This window comes from Drosophila elegans, unplaced genomic scaffold (assembly GCF_018152505.1).
Source record: "Drosophila elegans isolate 14027-0461.03 unplaced genomic scaffold, ASM1815250v1 contig_492, whole genome shotgun sequence".
Taxonomy (NCBI): Eukaryota; Metazoa; Arthropoda; class Insecta; order Diptera; family Drosophilidae; genus Drosophila; species Drosophila elegans.
Genome location: NW_024545879.1, coordinates 738573 through 759719, shown reverse-complemented (window position 1 = coordinate 759719; position 21147 = coordinate 738573). Strand labels below are relative to the sequence as shown.

Sequence of the window (21147 nt, the reverse complement as noted above, 5' to 3'; positions counted from 1 at the left end):
TCACATTCGTGTGAATTTTTTTTGTGGCTTGGGCATTAGTTCCACCAATGCCTCGCAAGCTCACGTCCTCTCTTGTAATTTTGAGCCTCTGAGCGAGCTCATCGGTTACAAAGTTTATTTGTGAACCAGAGTCGAGCAACGCTCGAGCTAATACAAACTCGCCGCTTTTGGTTTGGACGCTCACAACAGCAGTTGCACGTCGGGGTCACCATGAAAATTTAATACTATTTTGTATTAACGACGCGAAAACTTGTGACTGCAGTAGTTCGACGATGTTAAATTGCGAATTTGTGAAACTATTTCGAAAGCGCGACGAAAAGGCTACGATGATGTTCGATTGATCACTAACTATTTCAATATTTCAATAATTTCTCTTAGAACCTAACTTATGCTACGGTGGCGAGAGACGGGGCGATTCGCAAGAGCGAACGGACGAAAGCTTTATTGGCTTCCGCTCTCGCCCTACAACTAGTGATTTAAATACAAGCGCTGAGTGCGCAAACAGACTCTCCTAACCCAAAAATAAACAGGCAACAGCTTTGCCCTTCTAACTCATAATAAAATCGTAGTTCCTCTTCCTGATAAAGTCATAGACTCCAGGGACTCACTATCACAATCCTTTAGTGAGCGTCAAGCCCTTTTGACTAATACTCGTTCACAAGCCGATGAAATTTCTCAAAACTCAGCAATCGGCCAGAATCTTGTGAATCTTATCAAGACGGCTACAGTTAGGGCTGCTTTTTAATTTCGGCCTTCACTTATTAACGGGTATGTGATTGAACTAGCCGTCGTTGATTATGTGGTTCAAAATATCTACAACCCTCCCGCTAAGGATAATGGTAAAGGACTAATAAGTCTATTACAATAAATCTCTGGCGTAGTAGTCGGTCACTATTGTCCCTCTCGTGCGTCGTGAAGACGTCGCCTGACGATAAAATTGGCAAGAATTTGTGCACACCAAACCATACTGTTTCCGGCCTCCAAACTCTACGAAATGCAGTGTGGTGTATGAGTTTTGTGATGCTGTTTGCCCTGCTACTTACCGGGAATTTTTTCAGTGTTTAGTTTGCGATTTCAACCATAGTGGTGGCTATTGCAAATGGCTGGCTTTCTAGATGTTATTTTTCGACACAAGACTGGAACTTCCAAAAAAACACAAATAAAGTAAATTTTTTCATGTCCCTTTTCCTGCTCAGAGTGCCTGGGATCCAGTCATATCCACTCCGATTCTTGGATCCTACCAGGAAAAGACTAATCATGCCTGCCCCCCCGCATTCTTCGCAACCATCACCACAGACCTCCCTACCTAGTGCCAGTTTTAAACATCTTATCTCACTTATTGAGCATGATGATGAAAATTATGGAACTTCTTATGAAACAGTTTATCGGTAACTGGCAACTAGGATTAGGCATTATGTCTAATCTTGGTAGCCGAATATTAGAAATAGTTATAAATATGTTAATCGCATCATTCTATTGAACCTAATCAATACACTGCTCACAACTCGGCCATCCTGACAATTAGATCGTCCTCGATCGTGGGTTTCTAGTTTATATAAGTAAAACTAAAATGTTCTAAGTTTTAGTAAAATAAATATTAATAATTGTACAGACTAAGTTAAGTTGTAAAATGTTGGTTAATAATTTAGATATTAGTTATTTAAATATATATAAATAGATTAACTAAACATTTATTTGGAGTTAATTTCACACTGTTTACGCCACTCTGCCCATTTTTGTAAACGACATGCTTCTACAATTCCATCATAGGGAATAATTGTCAAATTATTTTATCTATCGTTTGGCAAAATTCTTTTAATGACATATGGTCCCTTGTACTTCGGTACGAATTTTTAATTTGTACCAATTGTGGGGTCAATGTTTCTCATTACAACAAAATCGCCTTCTTCAAATTCTACATGACTTTTGTGATTTTTCTGATAATACTCCTTGCTTCTTTTCTGTCACTGTTCTATTTTATCTGAAGAGCTCTTACGGACATTTCCTAAAATGTCTAAATAATCTGTTAAATCGTCAATATTTCAACCTCTCTGCTGAACCCGAAATAATAATACTGATGGTAATTTCTTCGTCGTTGAATGCACTGAATTATTAATGGAATATTCGGCACTAATCAGAAGTCTGCTCCAATTCTTATGCTTTGTTGGTTCAGTTATCTAACAGTTTCACTGTTCTATTAACTCTCCCCACCTGACCGTTCGCTTAAGGTGTTGCAGTTGCTATTTTACCGAGTTCAACATTATTTTCTAATACAAATTTAGCAAACTCTAATGACGTAAAACTGGTACCACTACCACTAATGATTCAACGTGATCGACTGTAATATTGAAAATATTCCGAAAAATACTTGTTGACATCTATCGTTCTCATTGAATTTACAGGAAACAATTTAACAAATTTGGTAAATCCGTCAATAATTACTAACAAATATTTCTTTTTTGATATGTCTACATGTAATGTATCAAAAGAAATTAGTTGCTTGACACAATTTAAACAATTTCCAATAAATACTTCTGTTTTAGATTTCATGTTCGGAAACCAATAATGTCTCATTTCCTTTAAAAATTTTTCAGTACCTTAATTGACATCAATTTTTATGAACTCTCCTAGTTATATGAAATTCCATTTCAGCTGGTACATATAACAATTCATTATAATTTTCACCAAATCTAAAAACAATTCCATCGTTCAATATAAAGTTTTTCACATCTCCAAGATCTATTTGTTCTTTCAATTTTACTATAAGACTATGCCTATTTTGCGTTATCTGAAACTGAAGATTGATGTTTTCAGTGTGAATTACTAAAACTATTTGGTCTTTGTTGTCACTTTCTTGGATATTTAATACAGGTTCATATTCCAAATTCTCATTTAAGGCTACTCAATGTATCAACATGATTCATATATTTTCCACTAGGATGCTTAGGGGAATAATTATAATTCGCCAATTCTAAAGCCCATCTGGCAATACTTGTTTTAAGGCGTGCTTTCCTAAGACATAAAAATACTGTATTAGAATCTGTTACTTTGTTAAAAAAATTTCTTCTTGGTATATTCTAAATTTTCGTAATGAGTAAACTACAGCTAATGTTTCCAATTTAAAGCTTTCATATCTTGCTTCTATGTAGTTTGGTTGCTCTTTGTGACAAATAGGCTATTGGATGGAACTTGTTATCATCTTGTTTTTGTATCATCTTGTTTTGTTCGCTACTTGCTTCGCAATGCAATTCCGTTGCTCGATTTGGATTGTACAAAGATAATATAATAAATCTCGAGCAGAATCCATACAGCTGTCTCTGTCTCTGAGCTTAAATGAATTTGTCAATGAATAAGGCGAACATTGTAATGTCATACCCGTATTACCACCTGCTATAATAAGCTCCCGCAATTGCTTCGCTTTTTTTGAGTATGCCGGAATAAATCTTCTAAAGTAAGAAAATGGTCCTAGACATTTTTGCATTCCATGGCGATCTTTTGGCATCGGAAGATGTTAAATAGTTAATGTGTGTTCGTTATTCGGACTTAAAAAATTCCTAATACTCTTCCTACCGTCGTAAAATGTTCATTCAATGTCTTTGAACCTATAGCAATGTCGTCTATGTAAGCTACTTAATTTCCTTCGCGATCAATGGTTGCAGAATAAAATTAATAAACCTCATGAATACTGCATTCATGAGTGCATTCATGAGTCCGAAAGGCATCCTTGTGTATTCATATTACCGGAGGGTGTTACAAAAGCTGTATATTACATAGAACTTTCTGCTACTTTCACTAAGTGGTATCCACTTTTCAAATCTAAAAGAGTAAAGTATTGATTTCCTTCTAATCGCTCTAAACTGTCATCTATGAGGCAGAAGCTCGTATCCATCACGAATAGTTATCTTATTAAGTTGTCTATAATCTACACACAACCGCATTTCCCCAGATTTTGTCTTAAAAAGCACAATAGCGGAACTAGAGGGCTTGCTTTCTCTTATAAATCCTTTTTTAATAATTCGTCAATTTTAAAATCTACTTCTTTCTTTTCCTGATACGTAAGTCTTCTTCGAACAGAACGTACAGGTTCTTCCGACTAAAGTCTCTCTATTTACTAATCTATTCAATGGTTCTCTATTCACTAATCTATTCAATGGTTCACTTTTCACTAATCTATTCAATGGTTCACTAATCTATTCAATGGTTCACAAATCTATTCAATGGTTCAGTCTTCACTAATCTACTCAATGGTTCACTCTTCTTAAATAAATTTAATTCTATAATTTCTTATATTATAATCTTATAGCCTGATTCTATTGCCGCATTAGTGGCGTATTCCATTGGCGTATTAGCATTTAGCTAATGCTACTGGGTTTGTTTACTTTTGAATTGTCGCAAATCAAAAGGAAATGAATTAAAAATCATGAATATGAGCAAGTTTACGGATATCTTTAGTGCTCAGTAGGTCATCCATAATGCTAACGAGGCATTTGCCTTTGGGCGACAAGAAAGGGAAGCTGATGGTGTTTTTTGACGGGTTTGCAATGGAGACCACCACAGTTTCTAAAATAGGCTAGGATCCCCGTATATGTGGGAGTTATTTCCTGTCAGAGATCCAGCAGTAATGCATTGTGGTACTGCAGAATTTGCAGCGTGCTCTCTTGTTTTCAGTCATTTTCATGCAAAATAGATTTTATATTCGAAGGCAATCCAAAATTGCCCCAACCTTGCATATAGCAAACAGCTCTTGTAGTGGTGGGACGAACAAAATATCAATAAACATCGGTATTTTCCGGTATTTTTTCTAATTCTAGGCGAATGGTTTTTAATCGCATTTAATTATCGCATTTATTTTAAATGCGGCATTTAGCCTTATGGCATTCCCTGTGTAAATAAATGCGCATTAGGCTAAATGCGCTTTAATGCGCCAATGGAATCGGCTATCAGAAATCAATTTTATTCCAAATTTTTCCAGAAACTTACGGCCTAAAAGAACATAGGTTGCAACATAGTTTTTGGGTACAACAAAAAATGAGATTTCTCCTATTCGTCAACCCGTATCGGCTGATTGTTTGCTGCTCTCACCATTCTTGGATTACTTGCTGGCTTCAGTTGGAATCCTTTAGCACACGGATGCAGGATTTCTTCTCGCGCTTCGACGCAATGCACGACGAAGCGTAATGCCCATAGGCGAAACAATTGTAGCAACGGATTGTGTTCCGATCTCTTCCAGTGTTTTCTGGGCGGAGTGAAAAACGTTGGGACTTCTTTATTAGACTTTTATACTTCCGTGCCAACTCCTTCAGTTTTCGGATTGTTGTTGCTGCGTACAATAAATCGATATTGGCTGACCTATTGACCATCAATTTTAAACTGCACTGTCAATTTTCTTTGATGACAGCACGCATAGCAATTTCCTCCATAAGAAGTATGTATCCCATAACGGTTGTTTTTCCCCCGGTTGAAAATACAATACAATGTCAGCATTTGAACTGCCACGACCAAATGTTTTAATAAAGATCTCCTTAAATTTGTCGTAAGTATTCGATCGGTTAACATGCAAGAACAAGTCGGCATCTGTTCCCGGTTTCATCAGCATTCGTACGCAGCTTAATTGAAATTTTTACAGTCGTTAACATCTCTGCAGATTCTCTCAAAATTCAAAATCCACTTAAGGGCTTCCTCATTTTCAGTGGCAGAAAACGGATTTATGAGCTGCTTCACCATACGAATATCATCTGTCGACTTGTTGTCGATCTGGATTAATCCGGTCAATGCCTTCTTCTTCTTAGCTACCCTTATGGCGGCGTCAAGAAGTGCTTCTTCTTCGTCGATGTCCTCGCTAGCTGTCCCTTGGCTTAATACCTTAATTTTGGCGTCCTCTTCCCCCATGCTTTCCGAGATATCAGTCGTATCCTGGCAACTGGCATCTAAAGCAAGCTTGTGCAGTTGTCTTTAAGTTGCACTTATTGGGAACACGATTTCCTTGGCTTTAAGCCACTCTAAAATTTCCGTCTTGTCCATTCCAAAATGGAGTCCCACGCCAAAACGCAATTATGAGGAAAAAACAAACTTTTTAGTTCTCGGATAGCCAAAATGTTTACGAAGGCGGATGCTTTAAAGGTGTCTACCCCATTTCTGAAGCTGTTATCGTAGTTTTTATATTTCAATTTTATGTTAGCGTACTTTTTTACAATTCTCTGATCTTCACTCAATCCTTAGCTTTAGCAATATTAGTTCAACTTAGTTTTACATCGAATCGGAACAGCGGGATTAGTACATAAATGTGGAGGTTAGTACTTAAATAATATTACTAAGAAATAGTTATAGGTATGTTAATCACATCATTCTATCGAACCTAATCAATACACTGCTTACAGACACGAAAATATATGCTGCGGAGTTTTTCTGCACGTGAAACAAGATTTTGATCGTGTTTGGCATTGCGCCTTACACCATAAGCTTAAGCCAAAACTTCCTTTGACATACTTCAGCCTTCTTCGATCAGAACGGTTTCGGTGGATGTGCGAGAATTAAAATCTGCAACACCATTTTTACATCGGATCTTCACACCATACTTTATACGAAACAATCCTATTTTTCGAGATCTCAAAATTAATCCTGTATTTGATACTAATACACATAATGAAAAAGACTTCCTACACATGCAAATAGACTAGCCCTGACATTAGCCGGACCTATGAACAGAAGAAGACCAAATAGACTGACAACTTGATACTTACACGATCCGCTAGAAGGAGGCTCATACAAAACAAATAAACAACCACACTGTCAAATTTTGTTGACGACCTTTGCTTTTGTACACTACTGCCTGTTATTTTGTAGGTGAAAGTGAATTAAGTTTCACAAATTTTCCCAACAAAGACTTTTTTTGTTTCTGTACAAAGTTTTTATGTCAAAGACGAATAATTATGTAATTGTCCTTTTTATTAAAAAAAACTTATTTTTAACTAAAAGGTCTCCTTAAAACAACAACTTTAGACCTTCCTGCTATTTAGCCGTTTGACCGAACTTACACAATCTTACGCATCCAGATGTGACAGTTCGAAAAAGAAACAAATGTGAACAAATTTTCAATTCCTTATAATAGAAAAAAAGGGTTTCTACTTGTATAAACACCATAAAAGAAATTTGCCAAGGCAAAGGCGAAACTGTGCTTTTACCACGTGTTAAAATTATTCCAACAGGCATGTCATTCAGTTTCAAACGTCTGCAAATTCCCGTTCGTTTATCATTTGTCATGACTATGAACAAGGCACATGGACAAAGCCTTCAAATATGCGGCGTAAGTTAGGAAGAACCGTGTTTTTTACATGAGCAGTTATACAAGTATGTCGCATGTTCGCGAGTCGGTACTGCACATAGTTTATTCATTCATGCATCAGTAAAACTAAAAACTTTGTTCATCCAAATGTTTTTGAGATTCACAATTTATTATATGTGCTTATGTTAAAATAAAAGGAAACGGGAGAATAAATAATTCGAATGTTTGATAAGTATAAATTTTGAATTTATTATTGAATCGCCGTGACAATTTTCATATGATTCGTATTCTTGTATGATTTTGAATGAAAGCGTTATGACAATTTTATGGAGCGAATGGATAATATTGTGCTTATGCATCCTCATAAACCGCATATACTTTGTCAAAAATATTTTTTTCGATTCTCATCCTCAATTCATAATACTGTTTAATTGTATATTAGCTAACTGCGCAGAAAAGAGTGCAGGGTTAGCTAGTACACTGTAATAATACACGTACTTAGAAGATAAGCTGTTTACTTACCTTCAACATGCTTGCGCAATTGAGCGAGCTTCGATCATTGTCCTTATTGTATGTCGAAAATGGACTATTATTTGATCCATACCAAGGGTCATTTAATGAGTCTCCAGCATTGCCTTCATACCCGTCTATTTCAAGTTTATAATAATCTGCCTCTGAGTGTATTTTAAAATGTGAATACTGGGCATATCTAAAAATAGGAATAAGTGTATATCACCAAAGTTATTTCTACAAAAGACTTAAAGATTGCACAATGGACGAAATGACCAAATAAAATAACCAATAAAATAACAATGGAAACCAAAGTCAAAGAAAACAAGAATAATCGCTTTGCACTTCCAGCTTTTACAAAAACGAAATATTTTTTTAAAAACGATTATATTTTGGAAGGTTTCCGTTTATGTTTAAAATCAAAGAAACTAATCCGATTCTCCGCTTAATTGTTCGATCGTTCATATGGCAGATATAACATTTTGTTATCCAATTTTAATAAAATTAAAGTAAGCCGTTATTATATAATTTGAGCCATATTCGTAGTCCAATACGGCCTGTTCCGACTTATGTAATTCCTGCAATAGAATAAAACCTTTGTGTATGGATAGATTCATTCTCCTAGTGATGCAGTTAAAAAATATTATTTTTTGAATAGATGGAAATGTCTCCTTCACTGCGTTGCAATCTTTGACTGATTTACAATACCATCTGTAATCGACTATTAGTTATGACTCAACAGTTTTTTTCGTTTTGTATTTCTAAGTCAGCGATCACCACGGTCCGATCCAATGCAGAACAGCTGTGGATCGCTGGCAGAGCACACCACAAACCGTATAAGACCGCTGCATTATGGAGCAAGAAACAAAGTATTTTTTACGGGTTCAGTTTTTGTTTTTGCTTTCTCTTTAAATATAAACTCAAAAAAAAATTATTAAAAAAAAATAGGAGTCATCCCAACTTTTTTTTTTGCGGGGAATCGAATTTTTGTATTTTACTCAATTAAATTTTAAACTAACCTAAACCTAACAAAACATTCGGAATTTTACAACTTTAGGTCTTGGCACACCAAGTTAAACTATAAAGTAAGTACGCAAATAAATACTCTTCAACATAAATTAGTGTTCGAGGTGTTCTGTTATGTTCGTAACATTAAAGATTAATGTCTTTATAATATATTGACTATAACACAAGTCATGCTTAACAACATCAACTGACTGCTGCTCTTGATGAACGAACTCCGATTTTTCAAATATGCAGTGACGTCATAATACAATATAAATATATTCTTGATCAGCATCACTAGGGGAGTCGGTCTAGCCATGTCTGTCTGTCCGTCCGTTTATCCGCAAACTGTATGTATTCTGTATTCTGTGTTCTCTCAATTTTAAAGCTATCTTCATAAGGCTTTACCATCGGACAACTATATTATATAGCTGCTTTATGAATAATCGGAAAAATTAATGAGCATAATTTTAGCTCCGGAGTTTTTTAAATTTTTTTTAAATATACTTTAAGACAAAATAATAGTTCAATATTTCAGAACTATGGTTTTAAAGTTGTTAAAATCATAGAAATAAATTAAAACAAATATATATGGCTATATATTTTGGAATCACGGTTTAACTCTCTACTGCATGAGCATAGAAATAAAAAGAACATTTTTTTTGCTAAATAATATGTGCTTATTTAGGTAATATAGATTTCCATTTTTATTTGGGTGCCATAGCTTAGTTTGAAAAAAATATATGGCTTCAGCAGTTTTCTTGCATAAAATAGAACTTGACAGTATACCTATCGACAAATTAAATTTGTTTATGAAAGAAAAATTTTATTCTGTTAAAACAAAAATAATATTATAAATTATTTTTAGCCATTTAAATTTCAATAAAAAAAAACACTTTTCTTTCAATTGCTCGAGACGGTTGCACAAAAATGATTGAAATCTGACATAAGGCAACACAACAAATTTCTGAAAATATAATTACAACAGAAAATAGTGCAAAGAGAATAACTGATAACAATAGCTGAAAAAGATGCTCAATCAGGAAACACAAGCGTTGCCTCGCGCTTCGACATTTTGCTTCTGCGTCCTTTTAAACTGTGCTTATGTTACTCTTACATACTTTTCAAAGATTACAATATTCCATTATACTCTACGAGTAAGGGGCATAATCAATTTTTAATTTTTTGACTTTAAAATAAAAAATTGTTGAGTTTGTTTTAATCATGTGTTTAATTTGATTTTAATTTAATTTAATTTATTTGTTTTGGTTTCCCGACCATATAAGACTAAGTCTTTTCAGATTCATCAGTCACTTTGTGATTGTTACATTAAAACTTAAATACTTTGGGATTCGTACAAAAAACATTAAATACAAGAAGTACAAAAACATTCCATTGCGTTACAATAAGAATACTCATTTTAACTTTTATAAATTGATACATTTAATAGGTTTTTGTGACATGAGTAACATAAACAAATGAATTGAATTTGAAACAAATTGAGATTAACATTAAAAACAATAAATTAAAACAAAAGAGGAAGCAAACTTCGGCAAGTCATAGTTTATAAACCCTTGCAGCTATTGCAAGAATTAAACATTTTTGAAAACATTAAAATTATTAAAGCTATGATAATTTGCAGCTCAATTATTACATAGTTGTTTTATATATTTTTATTATTTCTATGGGAGCTATATGATATAGTCGTCCGATTTTGATGAAATTTAAATTGTAATTCTGAAATATTTAACCATTACTATATGTCGAAGAACTAAAAAAAAAAATTAAAAAACAGCAAATTTATAATTTTTTTTTTATTTTTTTTTTCGATTGTTCCTATGGGAGCTATATGCTATAGTCGTCCGATCCAGCTCGTTCCGACTTATTTAAAAATGAAAATGAAATTTAAAACGTAACTCTAAAATATTTAACCATTACTATATGTCGAAAAACTAAAAAAAAAAATTAAAAACAGCAAAGTTATAATTTTTTTGTATTTGTTTTGCGATTCTTCCTATAGGAGCTATATGATATAGTCGTCCGATTTTGATGAAATTTAAACCGTAGTTCTGAAATATTTAACCATTACTATATGTCGAAAAACTAAAAAAAAAATTAAATGGAAATGGAAATGGAAATGTCTCCTTCACTGCATTGCAATCTTTGACTGATTTATAATACCATCTGTAATCGACTATTAGTTATGACTCAACAGTTTTTTCGTTTTGTATTTCTGCGATCACCACGGTCCGATCCAATGCAGAACAGCTGTGGATCGCTGGCAGAGCACACCACAAACCGTATAAGACCGCTGCATTATGGAGCAAGAAACAAAGTATTTTTTACGGGTTCAGTTTTTGTTTTTGCTTTCTCTTTAAATATAAACTCAAAAAAAAATTATTAAAAAAAAATGGGAGTCATCCCAACTTTTTTTTGCGGGGAATCGAATTTTTGTATTTTACTCAATTAAATTTTAAACTAACCTAAACCTAACAAAACATTCGGAATTTTACATCTTTAGGTCTTGGCACACCAAGTTAAACTATAAAGTAAGTACGCAAATAAATACTCTTCAACATAAATTAGTGTTTGAGGTGTTCTGTTATGTTCGTAACATTAAAGATTAATGTCATTATAATATATTGACGTTAACACAAGTCATGCTTAACAACATCAACTGACTGCTGCTCTTGATGAACGAACTCCGATTTTTCAAATATGCAGTGACGTCATAATACAATATAAATATATTCTTGATCAGCATCACTAGGGGAGTCGGTCTAGCCATGTCTGTCTGTCCGTCCGTTTATCCGCAAACTGTATGTATTCTGTATTCTGTGTTCTCTCAATTTTAAAGCTATCTTCATAAGGCTTTACCATCGGACAACTATATTATATAGCTGCTTTATGAATAATCGGAAAAATTAATGAGCATAATTTTAGCGCCGGAGTTTTTTAAATTTTTTTTAAATATTCTTTAAGACAAAATAATAGTTCAATATTTCAGAACTATGGTTTTAAAGTTGTTAAAATCATAGAAATAAATTAAAACAAATATATATGGCTTAATCACGGTTCACGGTTTAACTCTCTACTGCATGAGCATAGAAATAAAAGAAAATTTTTTTTTGCTAAATAATATGTGCTTATTTAGGTAATATAGATTTCCATTTTTATTTGGGTGCCATAGCTTAGTTTGAAAAAAATATATGGCTTCAGCAGTTTTCTTGCATAAAATAGAACTTGACAGTATACCTATCGACAAATTAAATTTGTTTATGAAAGAAAAATTTTATTCTGTTAAAACAAAAATAATATTATAAATTATTTTAAGCCATTTAAATTTCAATAAAAAAAATCACTTTTCTTTCAATTGCTCGAGACGGTTGCACAAAAATGATTGAAATCTGACATAAGGCAACACAACAAATTTCTGAAAATATAATTACAACAGAAAATAGTGCAAAGAGAATAACTGATAACAATAGCTGAAAAAGATGCTCAATCAGGAAACACAAGCGTTGCCTCGCGCTTCGACATTTTGCTTCTCCGTCCTTTTAAACTGTGCTTATGTTACTCTTACATAACTTTCAACGATTACTATATTCCATTATACTCTACGAGTAAGGGGCATAATCAATTTTTAATTTTTTGACTTTAAAATAAAAAATTGTTGAGTTTGTTTTTATCATGTGTTTAATTTGATTTTAATTTAATTTAATTTAATTTATTTGTTTTGGTTTCCCGACCATATAAGACTAAGTCTTTTCAGATTCATCAGTCACTTTGTGATTGTTACATTAAAACTTAAATACTTTGGGATTCGTACAAAAAACATTAAATACAAGAAGTACAAAAACATTCCATTGCGTTAAAATAAGAATACTCATTTTAACTTTTATAAATTGATACATTTAATAGGTTTTTGTGACATGAGTAACATAAACAAATGAATTGAATTTGAAACAAATTGAGATTAACATTAAAAACAATAAATTAAAACAAAAGAGGAAGCAAACTTCGGCAAGTCATAGTTTATAAACCCTTGCAGCTATTGCAAGAATTAAACATTTTTGAAAACATTAAAATTATTAAAGCTATGATAATTTGCAGCTCAATTATTACATAGTTGTTTTATATATTTTTATTATTTCTATGGGAGCTATATGATATAGTCGTCCGATTTTGATGAAATTTAAATCGTAATTCTGAAATATTTAACCATTACTATATGTCGAAGAACTAAAAAAAAATTAAAAAACAGCAAATTTATAATTTTTTTTTTTATTTTTTTTTTCGATTGTTCCTATGGGAGCTATATGCTATAGTCGTCCGATCCAGCTCGTTCCGACTTATATACTACCTGCAATAGAAAGACAACTTTTGGGAAAGTTTCATGCAGATACCTTTAAAACTGAGGGACTAGTTTGCGTAGAAGCGGACGGACATACGTAGACAAATATAGGAACAATCAAAAAAAATAAATTTAAAAAAATTATAACTTTGCTGTTTTTGATGAAATTTAAAACGTAACTCTAAAATATTTAACCATTACTATATGTCGAAAAACTAAAAAAAAAAAATTTAAAAACAGCAAAGTTATAATTTTTTTGTATTTGTTTTGCGATTCTTCCTATGGGAGCTATATGATATAGTCGTCCGATTTTGATGAAATTTAAACCGTAGTTCTGAAATATTTAACCATTACTATATGTCGAAAAACTAAAAAAAAAATTAAATGGAAATGGAAATGGAAATGTCTCCTTCACTGCGTTGCAATCTTTGACTGATTTATAATACCATCTGTAATCGACTATTAGTTATGACTCAACAGTTTTTTCGTTTTGTATTTCTAAGTCAGCGATCACCACGGTCCGATCCAATGCAGAACAGCTGTGGATCGCTGGCAGAGCACACCATAAACCGTATAAGACCGCTGCATTATGGAGCAAGAAACAAAGTATTTTTTACGGGTTCAGTTTTTGTTTTTGCTTTCTCTTTAAATATAAACTCAAAAAAAAATTATTAAAAAAAAATGGGAGTCATCCCAACTTTTTTTTGCGGGGAATCGAATTTTTGTATTTTACTCAATTAAATTTTAAACTAACCTAAACCTAACAAAACATTCGGAATTTTACATCTTTAGGTCTTGGCACACCAAGTTAAACTATAAAGTAAGTACGCAAATAAATACTCTTCAACATAAATTAGTGTTTGAGGTGTTCTGTTATGTTCGTAACATTAAAGATTAATGTCATTATAATATATTGACGTTAACACAAGTCATGCTTAACAACATCAACTGACTGCTGCTCTTGATGAACGAACTCCGATTTTTCAAATATGCAGTGACGTCATAATACAATATAAATATATTCTTGATCAGCATCACTAGGGGAGTCGGTCTAGCCATGTCTGTCTGTCCGTCCGTTTATCCGCAAACTGTATGTATTCTGTGTTCTCTCAATTTTAAAGCTATCTTCATAAGGCTTTACCATCGGACAACTATATTATATAGCTGCTTTATGAATAATCGGAAAAATTAATGAGCATAATTTTAGCGCCGGAGTTTTTTAAATTTTTTTTAAATATTCTTTAAGACAAAATAATAGTTCAATATTTCAGAACTATGGTTTTAAAGTTGTTAAAATCATAGAAATAAATTAAAACAAATATATATGGCTTAATCACGGTTCACGGTTTAACTCTCTACTGCATGAGCATAGAAATAAAAAGAAAATTTTTTTTTGCTAAATAATATGTGCTTATTTAGGTAATATAGATTTCCATTTTTATTTGGGTGCCATAGCTTAGTTTGAAAAAAATATATGGCTTCAGCAGTTTTCTTGCATAAAATAGAACTTGACAGTATACCTATCGACAAATTAAATTTGTTTATGAAAGAAAAATTTTATTCTGTTAAAACAAAAATAATATTATAAATTATTTTAAGCCATTTAAATTTCAATAAAAAAAAGCACTTTTCTTTCAATTGCTCGAGACGGTTGCACAAAAATGATTGAAATCTGACATAAGGCAACACAACAAATTTCTGAAAATATAATTACAACAGAAAATAGTGCAAAGAGAATAACTGATAACAATAGCTGAAAAAGATGCTCAATCAGGAAACACAAGCGTTGCCTCGCGCTTCGACATTTTGCTTCTCCGTCCTTTTAAACTGTGCTTATGTTACTCTTACATAACTTTCAACGATTACTATATTCCATTATACTCTACGAGTAAGGGGCATAATCAATTTTTAATTTTTTGACTTTAAAATAAAAAATTGTTGAGTTTGTTTTTATCATGTGTTTAATTTGATTTTAATTTAATTTAATTTATTTGTTTTGGTTTCCCGACCATATAAGACTAAGTCTTTTCAGATTCATCAGTCACTTTGTGATTGTTACATTAAAACTTAAATACTTTGGGATTCGTACAAAAAACATTAAATACAAGAAGTACAAAAACATTCCATTGCGTTAAAATAAGAATACTCATTTTAACTTTTATAAATTGATACATTTAATAGGTTTTTGTGACATGAGTAACATAAACAAATGAATTGAATTTGAAACAAATTGAGATTAACATTAAAAACAATAAATTAAAACAAAAGAGGAAGCAAACTTCGGCAAGTCATAGTTTATAAACCCTTGCAGCTATTGCAAGAATTAAACATTTTTGAAAACATTAAAATTATTAAAGCTATGATAATTTGCAGCTCAATTATTACATAGTTGTTTTATATATTTTTATTATTTCTATGGGAGCTATATGATATAGTCGTCCGATTTTGATGAAATTTAAATTGTAATTCTGAAATATTTAACCATTACTATAAGTCGAAGAACTAAAAAAAAAAATTAAAAAACAGCAAAGTTATAATTTTTTTAAATTTATTTTTTCGATTGTTCCTGTAGGAGCTATATTAGCATATAGACTATAGCTAGTCGTCCGATCCGGCGATTTCCGACTTATATACTACCTGCAATAGAAAGACAACTTTTGGCAAAGTTTCATGCAGATAGCTTTAAAACTGAGGGACTAGTTTGCGTAGAAACGGACGGACAGACGAACGGACAGACGGACAGACGGACATGACTAGATCGACTCGCCTAGTGATGCTGATCAAGAATATATATACTTTATAGGGTCGGAGATGTCTCCTTCACTGCGTTGCAAACTTCTGACTGAAATTATAATACCCTCTGCAAGGGTATACTAAAAACACACCAATAAATAGCGAAAAGACGCTGGCAGCAATGCCAAACAACAAGGGCTTTCTTCTCTAACAAATCTAATAACAAATGCAAAGATGTAAATAAATTAAACTAAATAACAATGCCTGCGGGTACGTTATTGAAAAGTGCCAACAGCAAGCCAGTGAGTCAAAGTCGTGTACAACAACAACAACAGCAATACGCGCGTCGACTGCCTTCGCTTCAACTGTCTTCGTCTTCGAAAAATAATGCATAGTTAGCAATTGTCTCATCGGAGACAGTAAATAACACAGCAACAAGTGCAATGTCGCCGCCCGCTACTGAGAGAGCTCGGTCTCTTTCGCCAGCACTATTTACCATCTTAAGCTGCGCTGCTTCAACGCAGTCATGGAGCTCGCAATGCCCTCAACATCAGCTTTTGCGCTCACTAATACGGTGCCCTCAATAACAACTGTTGTATCGACTACAACAACAACAACTTCAACATCGACCAACGTGTGGTCGATTTTGGCATTGCGAGCAATACTAGCTTCTCCTGCAGAGGTCTCACAATCTACGCTTGTACAGACTGGGATTGATCGGTATGTACAAATAAAAAGATGAAGAAAAAGAAGTAAAAGAAGCAAATTTGCCTAAGCTTACGAAAACTTCAAACAACACCACTACGAGCTCGAAAAAGATGACGGTCAACCACCCCAAGCCAATAAAATTGTAAAGCCACAACCTATCTACATTAGAGATCAAAATTGTTCAGATCAAATCAATAAACTCAAGCAAAAAATTGGGCAAAACAACTTTTATTTACTATTTTAAAAAGAGGTAATATATCTGAAACCAAGCTCCAGATCACCAATGAAGCCAACTACCGCTCTGTAACAAACTTCCTGGACAGTGAGAATGTTAATTATTACACCTACCAATTCAAAAGTAGCAAAGGACTTCAAGATGTAATAAAGGGTAACGAGTCAACCGTCGCGGCAGCTGATTAGCTGAAGGACTTAAAGAAAATGGTTTTGACCTTAAAAACGTAATGAACATAACCAGCAGGCCAAAAATTCCTCAGCCACTCTTCAAGATTGAACTCAAACCAAACACGACTACCCTGAAGAAAAACGCAGAGCACCCCATATACAAACTGCAATACCTACACCATCGAAGAATAACCGTAAAGGGGCCGCATACACGAAACGGCCCGGTACAGTGAACAAACTGCCAGGAGTTTGGGCACACAAAAAGTTATTGCACTGTATAGAAGCTTGCACGGGTAACAAAGAAGACCCAGCACTGAGGAAATGTAGCAACTGTGGTGGAAACCATACTGCTAATTACAGGGGATGCCCCGTCTATAAAGAGATCAAGAGTCGGCTCAACCAGAGGCGCCAACAACCAATCTCCGCCCAACAGGTTGCTCAGCCAAATTTTTACACTCCTTCGCAAACCACTCCTGGAGTTTCTTTTGCGGCTGCACTTCGATTCCCTGGATTGTCGCCTACAAAAACCGATCAGCCCGAAGCATTACAGCCCCACCCGTTTATACCAAAACGAAAATATACTCCGCGTCCAGAGCAAAACGCTCAAAGACCAACTCAACCTTATAACCAACAAAACCAAACTTTCAATGTAAGGTACCCTCCAGGAACTAGTGCGAAACCAGAACAACTTAATGGAACTTCTACTCAAACAAAAGTCAACTTAAATGGATCCCTTTTGGAACGCTAACGGTGCTTCGCAGCACAGACTTGAACTTCTACAGTTCTTAAACACCCAGGACATCGATATCATTCTCCTCTCAGAAACGCACCTAACCAATAAAAACCATTTCCATCTCACTGGCTATATCTTCTATGCATGCAACCACCCAGACGGCAAAGCTCACGGAGGTACCGGAATCCTTATCAAACCTTATTGGGCATCATCCTCTTGAGGCGTTTGCTTACAACCTTTGCTTACATACAGGCCACATCCCTACGAATCAACATAACCAGCGGTCCAGTTACACTTTCGGCGTGTATTGTCACCCACGATTTGATATTTCAAAGAGCTTTTACAACCCATTGGGTGACTGTTTTATATCTGCCGGTGACTATAATGCGAAACACCACTACTGAGGCTCTCGTCTTATTAACCCCAAAGAATGCCAATTATACAACGCTATTATCAAACCCGGTAATAAGCTAGATTTTGTTTCACCAGGTACTCCCACATACTGGCCAGCAGATCCGAACAAAAAACCAGACATTATCGATTTTGCTGTAACTAGGAGAGTGCCGTCCAGGCTGATACATGTTGAAACCCTAACGGAACTGTCATCTGACCACTCGCCTGTTTTACTCTGTCCATCTGAACATCCACAGTTTGTAGAACGACCACAATTTCTGACATCCAATACAACAAAGTGGCTAAGGTATAAAAAATATATGAGCTCACACGGCAAACCTAAAATCTCCTGTGAAGCTGATATTGAAGACTGCCAAACCCTCTACACCCGAACTTTCATCCCCTCATCCCCCCAAAAACTATACGTAAACTACACAGATCACGTCGCTCCTTTAAGAAAAACGGTGACTTCGGCGAGACTGGCAGGCACACCGCTCCCCAGCCATTAAACAAAGGTTTCAACAAGCTTATCGGAAGTTTTCTAAAGCTTTACTAACTGAAAAGAATCAGACTCAACGTGCATATATAGCGCAACTTTCGCCCACCAGCAACAAATTTCCACTCTGGAGAGCGCACCCCAACACTCAACCACCAACAGAACTCGATTTTCCAATTCGATCAACATATTCGGCCAACATATTCGCCTCTTACTTAAAAAATGTCTTCCAACCTCATCCGCCGACAAACCAATTCACTTTACCAAACATCTGACCAGCGGAGTCTTCCTCCACAATAATTCTTCAAACAAGAACAATCATAAAAGCCATTGCAGAACAGATGAATCCAAAAAAAGCACCTTGCCATGATTTAAATTCGCCTAAAATGATAATTGAATTGCCTCTATGCGCAGTCAAAAGCATAACTCAACTCAATTCTTAAATGGGGCTATTTTCCCACACAGTGGAAAAAGTCTGTTATTACAATGATACCAAAACCAGGCAAAGACAAATCCCAACCTTCGTCCTACAGGCCCGTTAGCCTCCTTCCGTGCCTATCAAAGCTATTTGAAAAACTGCTTTTGTGCCACCTCAGAACACACCTCCAAAACCACAGAGCGATCACCCAGCATCAGTTTGGCTTCAGGGAAAAGCACAGAGCTACCGAACAGGTAAATCCCATAACAGCTGAAAAACGCACAGCGTTTGAATGCAGGTAATACTGCAGTGCCTTATTCCTAGACGTATATCAAGCCTTCGACCGCGTTTGGATTGACGGTCTGGTTCATAAAATCAAGACTGTCTTACCACAAAACACCCACAAATTACCTGAATTTTACCTTAAAGACAAAGTATTTACCACAAAATCGAAGCTGGATTACCCCAAGGAAGTGTGCTCGGACCGATCTTGTAAGTCCTATATACGGCTGACATTCCCACAAACAGTCAGACAACTCTATCAACCTTTGCTAATGACACAGCTATAAAGTCGTTCAAAATGTCCAAAAACAGCAGTAGAAAAATGGATAGCAGATTGGCGCATACAAGTCAACGAACAAAAATGCAAACATATTACGTTTACACTCAATCGGGCAACCTGCCCACCACTGGCCCTAAACAAAAAACAAATCCCCCAAGTCAACGAAGTCACATACCTGGGCATCCACTTAGACAGCTGGCTTACCTGGAGAAAGCACATTGAAGCGAAGAAGATTTCCCCAAAACTCAAGGCCAACAGTTTCCACTGGCTCATCAATTCCCGCTCACCCCTGCCACTGAAACTCAAAGTACTTATTTACAACTCTTGTTTAAAGCCAACCTGGATGTACGGGTCTGAACTCTGTGGAAACGCAAGCAGTAAAAACATAGAAATCATCCAACGAATACAGTCGAAGATACTGCGAACAATAACTGGGGCCCCCTGGTATATTCGCAACGCAAATATCCACAGGGATCTGGATATAAATCCCGTTAAAGAAGAAATTGATAGTAAAGTCTCCAAGTACGAAGCTAGACTATCAATACATCCAAACCAACTAGCCAGGCAGCTCAGGCGGCTCAGTAACCACTCTCGGTTACAGCGCAACGACCGCCCACTCCTGCCCAACTTAGGGCCATTAACCAATTAACAATTATAGTACAGTATAGGTTAAGAATATAATACTAATTGTAAGTCTCTTCGAGAGAAGATTTAATAAACAAATATAACGTAAAAAATAATTATAATACCCTCTGCAAGGGTATAAAAAAAAACTTAATCCATGACTCAAGGCTTAGTTCTAAATTATTTGAGTAACATGTTATGTGCTCCCTGCGGTTTAAATTAAAAACATATCGCGCAATTGAGTTGAAGGCAACTTTTAGTCTTCTCATGCTTATGGCGTCACAGGAACCAAATACTTCAATACCGTAAAACAACGTTGAAATTATGCAGGTTTTCGCTACAAGCATCCTGATATTCTGTGGAATATAGTTTCTGGATAAGGAAAGCTGTCTGAGCATGCCATATGTTTTCCTGTGGCTTTGTTCACATGGTCATCACACGTTAAGGTGGAATTAAATTATATTTCCAGATTTGTGGCTCGTTTAACAAATTCTATTTCAACATTTTTTACCTCAATCTTTGGAAGACAGCTAAAGTCAATTGATTTTTTATGAATTAAAATGCATTTTGATTTGGATGGATTTAGTCTTAACGTGTTCGCATCAGCCCAATCATTTATTTGTTTAATTTCATTGTTGCTAATTCTAATACACTGACTAATTTGACGAATTGAATTTAGGGGACGGCTAACATATAACTGGACATCATCTGCATATAGGTGCACATCACAAACAAAAATACATTTAGGGAGATCATTTACATATAACGAGAAAAGCATTGAACCTAAAACTGAGCCTTGTGGGACTCCTTATGTGAGAGGCAGAAATGAAGATTTTTGCGACCAGGAGACGACGGCCTGCGCCCTGTGCGTTTTGAAGCCTGATTGTCCGCAACTAAGGAGATGATTGTTCTCCAGGTACATTTGCA

At 34.8% G+C, this 21147-nt stretch overlaps 1 protein-coding gene across 5 annotated transcripts in view; it reads right to left on the bottom strand.

Annotated features, from left to right (window-relative positions):
* Window positions 1–21147, bottom strand: part of LOC108149906 (angiopoietin-2) — a 269820-nt gene that overhangs the window by 36265 nt on the left and 212408 nt on the right. For 4 of the 5 annotated variants that reach the window (XM_041709766.1, XM_041709767.1, XM_041709765.1 and 1 more), the window contains one exon: window positions 7805–7991. The exons of the other annotated variant lie outside the window; for it this stretch is intronic. In XM_041709766.1, the coding sequence (XP_041565700.1) occupies window positions 7805–7991 (187 nt within the window). The remainder of the gene's footprint in view (window positions 1–7804; window positions 7992–21147) is intronic. 5 annotated transcript variants of the gene reach the window in all.